We start from the raw sequence: 8883 nt of genomic DNA on the forward strand, positions 1-8883 counted from the left end.
TGTATATAAGGGGGGGGGGGGGGGGCGCTTAGCTCCTACCTACATTAGATGAAGTTGTTTAATCTGAGCAATATATGATGGCAAGTCCTCGCAACATCAGTTTATATTATGCCACATCCAGCTATAAGTTTTTTAGGCATAGCAAAATTTTACCTTTGATCGTATTTGGCATCTGCTTTACAGGAGACAATGCATCATCTCTATATACAGATGCATCAAGTACAGAGACAGGACTAGGATGCTCGGGGGCAACAAAAGCAAGCTCTGCTGATGTCCCATCCTCTTCAAACATCAAAGTTGATTTCTGAGACAAGGAAAATGAAGTGTCAACTATATGATCAGAATAGTTGAGTGACTAGAGAAGTTCAAAAGCACCTACTTTCTGTAATGAGGCAGAAACTAAGCTCCTGGCAGCATTCAGGGTTGGACTCTGGCCACTGTAGTTGTCAGTAGATCGTTCAGTACTCATGACTTCCATATCTGTCTTCAAGTCAAAAGTTGTGTCATCAGACTGCAAAGAGGTGTCATCTCCTTGGTGACTCGAAGTTCTTGATTCATTACTTATCTGACTTAACTGGTCATCACTCAGTGGCACTTTAGGATATTTTACCCTGTGTTTTCGACCAGGTGAACCTTTTTCTGTTGGCTGCCTGTTGGATTGTGTGTTTGGTTTACTTGTATCAGATGGAGGGGTAGGTGGACGAGATCGCTTCTCTAGCTCAAGTTTCTTCTGTGAAAGTCTTGGGCTCACAGATCCTGAACTCCTTGCTGAACTTGGGTTGCTTTCTTTTGGCACTTCTTGGGATCTTATCAACGATTGTGTTGATTTTGTATTCTTCTTGACAACAGTTCTCTTATCACTGGAGCTGGCTAAAGAATCTCTCTGGCTGTTTCTTGGAGATTGATCTTTAGCTGTTCGGCTATTATTGGATCCCTTTTTACTATCTGCATGTCCACCAGTTGGAATTCTATGAAGGCTGGAAAGGTCATCGATAGGAATTACCGAGGAAGCAGGAATACCAGATTTCTCCACTAGTTTGGCTGTTTTAATGATCACAATTGGGGATTCACAAGTCCTCAAAGAATCAGAACCCCTGGTTGTGGGAACACCAGCATGATTTTTCTGTTGGTTTTGTTGACCTAGCAACCTTGGCTTTTGACTGGGACCGCAACATTTTGTTTCATGATCTCTTAGGGGTACAGAATTTGAAGCTTGTTCTTCTTTTCTATTCTCCAAGAACCCCTTAGCCTGCATTGCTTCCAGAATCTGTTTAAGAGCTCTAAGATCCTTTCCAGATTGTTTGAACTCAAGATCCTTCAATCTCTTCTCAATCTCACTGTAAACTGAAGGGAACAAATTTGGTGTCTTCCCAGGAACTTTTTCAGGCTTGAAAGGTTGTTTCAAAGATCGACTTCCATCCAGCTGCTTCCATGGTGCTGGTTCAATTGGCAGCCTTGAAATGGGTTTCATGACCAAATCTGAATTCTTCCACCGGGGTGATATTGGATCTTTCACCAAGTTTCTCTGAGACTTCAGAATATGGATTGGTCGGTTTGGATCGTTTGTTTTCAATGATCTCGAGAAGGAATCATCATGTTCCACCAATGAGTTCTTGATAAAACCTGGCTGACTATGACTGTTGAACGCAGAATCTGGCAATCCTTCCAGGCCCATCAGCTTGGCTACCACACTAGGAGGCCGTTTCTGAGTTTTCTGTGATTGCTGCAGAGTAAAGATCTTTTCATTTGAGTTGCTGCTACCTCCTAGATCTTTTGAAACGTAATTTGATCTAGAATCAATGTTGGATTCACTCACTGAAATTACTCTACTATCCAGTGAAAGTCTTGGAAGCTCTTTTAGTTTTGGGGTGGACTTGATGGTATCTCGAGATTCAAATGACAAATGATTGATCCCCCACCCATCACAGGAAAACCGAGGAGCATCATTTGGAATTGTATGCCAAGATCCATCTTTTGCTTCATATGATGATCTTGGACACTCTTTAGTTTCATTATAATACCAAGGTGCTTCATGAAGTTTAGCAAGAACTTTAAGAGACTCCTTGAGATCGACAGGAGAAGCATTTTTCTTTCCTTTGTTACCAACTCTATAAGATCCATCTGCAGATTTGGAGGCCTGTAATGCCCTTGGGGAATCTTTATGCTTCACTATATGGCTCCTTGCTTCTTCTTTAGCTGTAGTTTTGACTGATAACCCTCTGGCCTCTCTATACATAGAATCCTTGACAACATCTCGAAGATCAAGAGAATGCCGCCCTAAATGTGCAGAGGTACTTGGCTGAGTTATAACTGGGTTCCTTGAGGGAGTTTCAGGATAGATAATTCTGTCAAAGGAAGATGCTTCTGGTTGAGCTGTTTTATTGCAGTCCAGAGAGGAGGACATGGAAGATGAGCAAGAGGATGAGAAAGATGCTCTTGATGATTCTGCAGAAATTCTTTGCTTCTCATTCAAATTCTTGTGTAGATCAATGTCCTGCAATCAATAGTTCATATTCACTCTGATATGCAAGGACAGGCTAAAATATAGCACAGAAAAAGTTGAGGTAGAAAAAGCAACAATGTGAGGACAAAATCAAATTGACAATGACTTTTGTAGGGGAAAAAAAAAAGGTAAGAAGACTTAAGAGCAACACAGAGCACACATTATTCAACAATCAATCAGATCACAATTCTACATTGGTTTAGGCAAATAGCTTGACTGAATCTTTTCCAATTACTTTGGAGAATTAATGAAATTTCCAGGAACTAAGAATGCTTACAACTGTTGTGTTCTGATTGTATGCATTAAAACATTCGTTTGCTGAGCTGCCACTTTTGAAGTGGGAATCACCTACATTGTCACAGAAACATCAGCAACAGATTGAATGATTAAGTTCACAACCAAAACAAAAAAAAATAGGAATAATAATAGTCAATTCGTTGTTATCAACCTGGAATTGGAAAAACTACTGAAGGATACGCAAACAGCAGATGTGCAATTAATTTTCTTTGGTTAAATACAAAGATGATTTATCAAGTTAGAACTGGTCTATATATAAAAAAGTTTGTTAAGTTTATGATAAAGAGTTAACTGATGAAGTGATGATTGCTACAAGAATTTACCAGCAAAAATGAACGTACAACGAAAAAACAATTGGAAACAACACAGTGGCCATGCATTCAAGAAAACATGTACAAATCCATGTCTTTATCTATTCACATTCACCCCAAATAATAATAGGCAATAATTTGAAAATACAGGTTAAAATGAAAGATCTCTAAGAAATTTACATCCAAAAGACAAACTTTTATTATCAGAAGCATAAACTATTCAGATACACGAGTCATGTTCGTTTCTATTTCTTTTTTTATTTCTCAATATAGAATATCAATATTAGTTCATTTGATGAGTAGAATTAAGAACATATTTTTTTACCGGGCAATAAAGTAATCAGTTTCGTTTTTCTTTGTTTCTTTTTCCTCATCACATGCCATTGGAGATGATAAAGGATTCAGGATGGATCAAGCAATAGACATTAACCAAGTAAATGAGGACTCTTGATTGATGATAAGCTACATCTGACAATGAGAATTACCTGGAGGAAGCCTCTTCTGGTTGAGGCGCCTGCCGGTAAGGACTTGGTGACGATCAAATATTTGAAAAACCCCAGTCATGCATCCTATTTGCTTTTGCAAATCTGGATTATCATCTGCTAAAGAATGTAAAAGTTTTGCAGCCATCTCCTCTTCTTCTCAACTATCCTAGTTCAGTCCTTCCACTTTGTAAATTCGGTCTTCCTCTATCCAAACCACAAAATTACAACATTTCAAGCCTCTATCTCCCCCAAACTCTGAACCTATGGATTGGAACCAGTGCTTGAAAAGCATATACTTATGAGATATCTGAGCAATTCTATGGTAAACCAATCAATAAAATATGATATCTAGAGTCTCCCTTTATTCAATTTGTTTTCTTCCTCTGTGCAAAATCTAAAACACAAACTACGCTTTTATAAACACTAGAAACCAAAAGAGAATGGAGCACTTTCCATATATATGTAAATCCAAAAATGAATTTCCAAAAACAGAAGTTTAGCAACATATCAGATAAAATCCTTCTGCTTATCTGCCATGTACTAGGCACCTTAAAATCTCTAACAAAATCAGTGATTTCCAGCTAGTAACAGCTCAAGAAAGAAAAGGCTTGCCATTTATGTGTACCCACAAGATAAAAAGCTGGCCTTTACCACCAGAATCACAACCCCACGAATTTTCCTCTCAACATGATTGCCCATTTTGGATTTTCCATGAAATCCTACAAAGTCTGAAGCTTTTGCGGCAATAAAGGAAAAGTAGAAAGAAAAAGAAAAATCCCAGAAAATCAAAATCAAATCAAATCAAATCAAATCGAATATTACATGAAATTGAAAGATACCTTATTCAGAGTGAGCACGACCAGAATGGCTTGTAAATTGAATAGAACCAGAAGAAAAGGGCAAGGTAAGGGACTCGATATGTAGTACTCTTACATCCGACAACACAAGAAGGTGCCCATTAGAGTTATGATCAACAACATCACTACTAATTCCAGTTGCCTGGCTATAAGAAACTAATTCCAATGCAAAAGGAACAGGAATTAATCTCTCCAGATCCAAGAAGAAAAATAGACATGTAGAAAAGAAAAGTAAATGCTCTTCAGTTAAGAGAACATATGGAAAGACAGCCAGGAGTGATGCGAAGGTTTGTCATATCATAAATATGACGATTAAACTAATATGGCCTGGCCTGGGAAAATAATACAGATGGCATTTTCTGTTTTTTATTTATTTATTTTTTGAGAGAGAGAGATAGAATGTGGGGCAGTTGTCTTCTAGCTCCATCTCACACATCCATGTGTGAAGAGGATGTGAGTGGGTCTAAAGCTGTCTTCGTGGACATGTGATTTTGTCAGAAATGAGGGCATGTCTGTGACTGTCAGTGCAGCAAAAATTGCTTTTCAATATAGTTTTTATTTTAATAATATTAAAAAAAAATTATTTTTAATAACAACATATTAAAAAAAATTTAAATATCAAATTAAAAAATAAATTAAAAAAACAAGAAAGAAAGAACCATTCCAACCTCTTCTTCAAAGTCCAGGTGACTTCCGGCCAACGCCACGTTCGCATAGTAGCAAGGGAGTTGTTCATAAAAGATTTACCTTGTATTAAATTTAATGGACACTTGCCCAAGTGGGGCGTCATTAAGAGTATATAAAGATAAAGAAGTGAATCTAAGGGTAGCTCACTAAATTTATTTTTTTAAACGTAATTCATTGAAATTTTATAAATTTTAAAATTATTAAAAATATATATGATTATTAATTTTAAAATTTATAAAATTAATAAAAATACATGTAGAATGCTTATATTAATAAAAAAATAATAATAAAGAAGCGTATGAAATATTAAATTTTGTTGATCTCTACTTCATTGTTTTATTATAACTTGTCCATTTCTCAAATAATATACATACATGGGAAATTCTTATTCTCTATCTGCCAGTACACAGAGTTTTAGTAATATTATTATTATTATTTAATCAGCTGCTGAACAAAATGTCAAGCAGGAATTTGTTGAGTGAAAAAAAAAATGGAGGGGCTATGAAAACCTCGAGATGAATTACATTGAGTGTGCCTAGTTATGAATTTACACTGCTCATTTCACCTTTAAAATAACAAGAAAATTGACAAAGACAAGCGTGTCTCGTAAAAGTTAAGCAATCATTTTAAGGGGAAAAAACTTGGAAAGACTTGTAATTGTTATGAAATATATAATTATAAATATTAAATGCCCTTTAGAATATATTGGATTTCATCATTATTAGGTTTAATTTCTTGATTTTTCATGATAGTTAAGTGTTTTAGTATTTTTTTTATTTTTTTATTTCTTACTTATTAAGAGACTACTTGTCTTGTATTCTCAATATTAAAAAAATATATAATAAAAGGTATGCAATTCTCTTTTAAGTTTTTATTATAAATATGTGTGGCCTTGTTTATTTTTTATTTTTTAACATGTTATTAGCACAACCAATCTAATATATGTTGAAATCTTGGTATGCATTAACTTTTATGTTATGTATAGCTTGTATCAATTTCAATATTTCTTTTATTTTCATTATTGTTTATATTTTATGAAATATATTTGGTTCAGTAATTTATTTTGGCAATTTGTTTTTCCATTTATTCATCAAAATTTAAAGTTTATAAACAACTAGTATTGTAAGTTCATGAATAATCAAATAAATTAAATATAATTCTTGAAGAACTAGTATTTCAAAAACAAATACTAAATAAACAGTAGTTTTAAAAGACTGATTTTCCCGTTTTATATTCATGATTTTATTCAATTGATTTTTCCTATTTTATATTCATGATTTTATTCAATAAGTTATTTTCTTATTTTATACAGATAATATCAAATCTAAAGAAAGTTGAATTTACCACTCTTGATAACTCTAGGAATAATTATTTGTCATAGATTCCTGATGCTAAGATTCATCTAAAAGCTATGAATTTGAGATAGACCATCAAAGAAGAAAATAGCACGCACTTATAAGATTGCACATAAATAAAGGTAATGATTTTCATTCGCCACCATCTCTAAGAAGGATTAAAAGTTGAATATCTTATAATAAAAGATCCTCTTGTTCTATGGAAAAATCTAAATGAAATATATGACCATCAAAAATTTACTATATGACATGACCAAAAGACTGATGTCTTCTTCCAAGTGCAAGAGTGTCGAAGTAATAAATAACTCGGCAAGACCAGGGTCAAACCATGAGGTTAATTATATAAATTATAAATAACAACAACAAAATCATAGCAACGACAAGAATAAGAATAATAATAATAATCAAAGAAGAAGAAAAAGAAAAAGTTGATGAAAACTTTGAGATGGAAGATCAATGTCAGGATTAAACAATGATAACAACAAATGTCAAGGTTAGAGGATCTACTAATAGTATTTCAAACAAGTATAGTATAAACTCTTATTATTCAATTGGAAACTACACACAAAAGAGATTCCAATCAGATTATAAATTAGTAATATGATTACATTGGTTATTTTATTCAAATAATACTAATGCTTGTAAATATTGACAGGTATTCATGATTATAACTTATGTTAAAAACAAATCAAGTTATTTTCATAGCACAAGTATCGATTATACCATACAATTGAATTTTAAAAGTGCCAAGTATTTGTTGTACCAAGTGTTATACAACATAAATCTAGATTAATCATTTAACAAGCAAAGTATTAAGAGTGAACAAGATAACAAATACAAAACATGTCAGTATCAAACATTAAAGTCCATATTAAGTTTACACTATACTTATTCTTATACTATTAGTATAACCTTTTCACCTTGACATAATAAAGTTAGCTAAACATAATGAAAGAAAGAAAAATAAATAAACAAAATAGAAACATAAATAAGATAAAAGTTAACTAAGTAAAGGAAAAGAATTGAAAGGCATAAATAAGATATTAATGAAAGCAAAAATTAAGCATTACAAAAATACAAAAAGAGACAGCAAGAGCATAATCTTGATCTGGAAACTAAGATGCTTAAATGCATAGCAAATGCCTTCTTTTATAGGCCAAAACTTGGAACTATTGATTTGATGACTAATTGATGAACGGGTAACCAAATCTTGACTTAGTGACAATTCTTATCTTCTTGTTTAAACAAAATATCATTGATAACATCAGAATTTGAACCAACTTTACTCATGAAAGTTCTAGAAAATTATCTCAGCTTTTTAAAAAAAAAAAAATTAAGGTCATTTGGACTTCTAGAATTTGAGATATGGGCTAAACACTAAACAGTTGTTAGGCTGCAGGACAAATTCGGACTTCTTCTTTGTTGCTAAGATTTGAACTTCCAAACAGCAGAATTGAATCTTGCCTTCCTCATGAATGTTTTAGGCCTATGTATTATCTTTTTATCCATATAAAGTATTAGCATCTCTTTTATAAGATTAGTTTTCAATTTATCCTTTCAATTTCAATACTTTAACTCATCAATCAATCCTTTCATTTATGTGATAGACCTGCATTTAGAATTAACATTTACCATAAATTAAAGATACCTTATGGTATTAGACTTGTTATTATAAAACATGTTTTAGTTAAGGAGTTATTGATACTTCAAGTGCAAAATAATGATATAAAACCTTGATAAAAATGCATTTTTAAGTACTAATCACCATACTTTTTCAATCTTGTTATGATTGGTTGCACCTAAGGTTGCAAGATTTTAAATTAGCTAATGGATATAATTTTGCTCTTTATAAAATTACCTCATAGTTGAAATTGTATGATAAAAATATAAGAGAAAATCAAATGTTAGAAAAAACATTCTCTACTTTTCAATCCTCAAATATTGTCTTACAACAACAATATAGAGAACATAATTTCAAGAGGTACTCGAAACTAATTTCATGCCTTGTTGTAACTGAACAAAATAATAAGCTTTTGAAAAAAAACCATCAATCATATCCCATAAGTTTTAAATCATTCCTTAAAGTTAATGGATCCTTTGTCCAAAAGATAAGAAAGAACCAAGGGTATATATATGAAAAAAAGGTAACCTATCATACCATCAAAAGTGGAGACACAATGAACCCAAAATAAAATAAAATAAAAAAGGCAAGAAAACCTAAAGATAAATGTCATAGGTGTGGTATGCATGGTTATTAGTCTCCCATTTGTCGCACGCCAAAACAACTTATAGATTTATATCAAACCTCTTTGAAATAAAATACATTTGAGACTAATTCTATTTATAAATATGATTTTAAAAATCATAATGTTTATCTTGATTGAAGGT

General features: G+C 32.7%; 1 protein-coding gene across 3 annotated transcripts in view; it reads right to left on the reverse strand.

Annotated features, from left to right (window-relative positions):
• The window catches only part of LOC105113329 (protein LONGIFOLIA 1-like), a 6669-nt gene extending 1809 nt beyond the window's left edge, over window positions 1-4860 (reverse strand). Inside the window, exons 1-5 of one of the 3 annotated variants that reach the window (XM_011009472.1) lie at window positions 4436-4860; window positions 3597-3800; window positions 2781-2851; window positions 380-2494; window positions 154-304 (exon numbers count right to left, since the gene is read on the reverse strand). In XM_011009472.1, the coding sequence (XP_011007774.1) occupies window positions 154-304; window positions 380-2494; window positions 2781-2851; window positions 3597-3741 (2482 nt within the window). In that variant the 5' untranslated portion in view covers window positions 3742-3800; window positions 4436-4860. Of the gene's footprint in view, window positions 1-153; window positions 305-379; window positions 2495-2780; window positions 2852-3596 lie in introns of all 3 variants that reach the window. The other 2 variants (XM_011009471.1, XM_011009470.1) reach the window with 2 other exon arrangements.
• Window positions 4861-8883: the final 4023 nt, after the last annotated feature.

This window comes from Populus euphratica, unplaced genomic scaffold, assembly GCF_000495115.2.
Source record: "Populus euphratica unplaced genomic scaffold, PopEup_1.0 scaffold409.1, whole genome shotgun sequence".
Lineage (NCBI taxonomy): Eukaryota > Viridiplantae > Streptophyta > Magnoliopsida > Malpighiales > Salicaceae > Populus > Populus euphratica.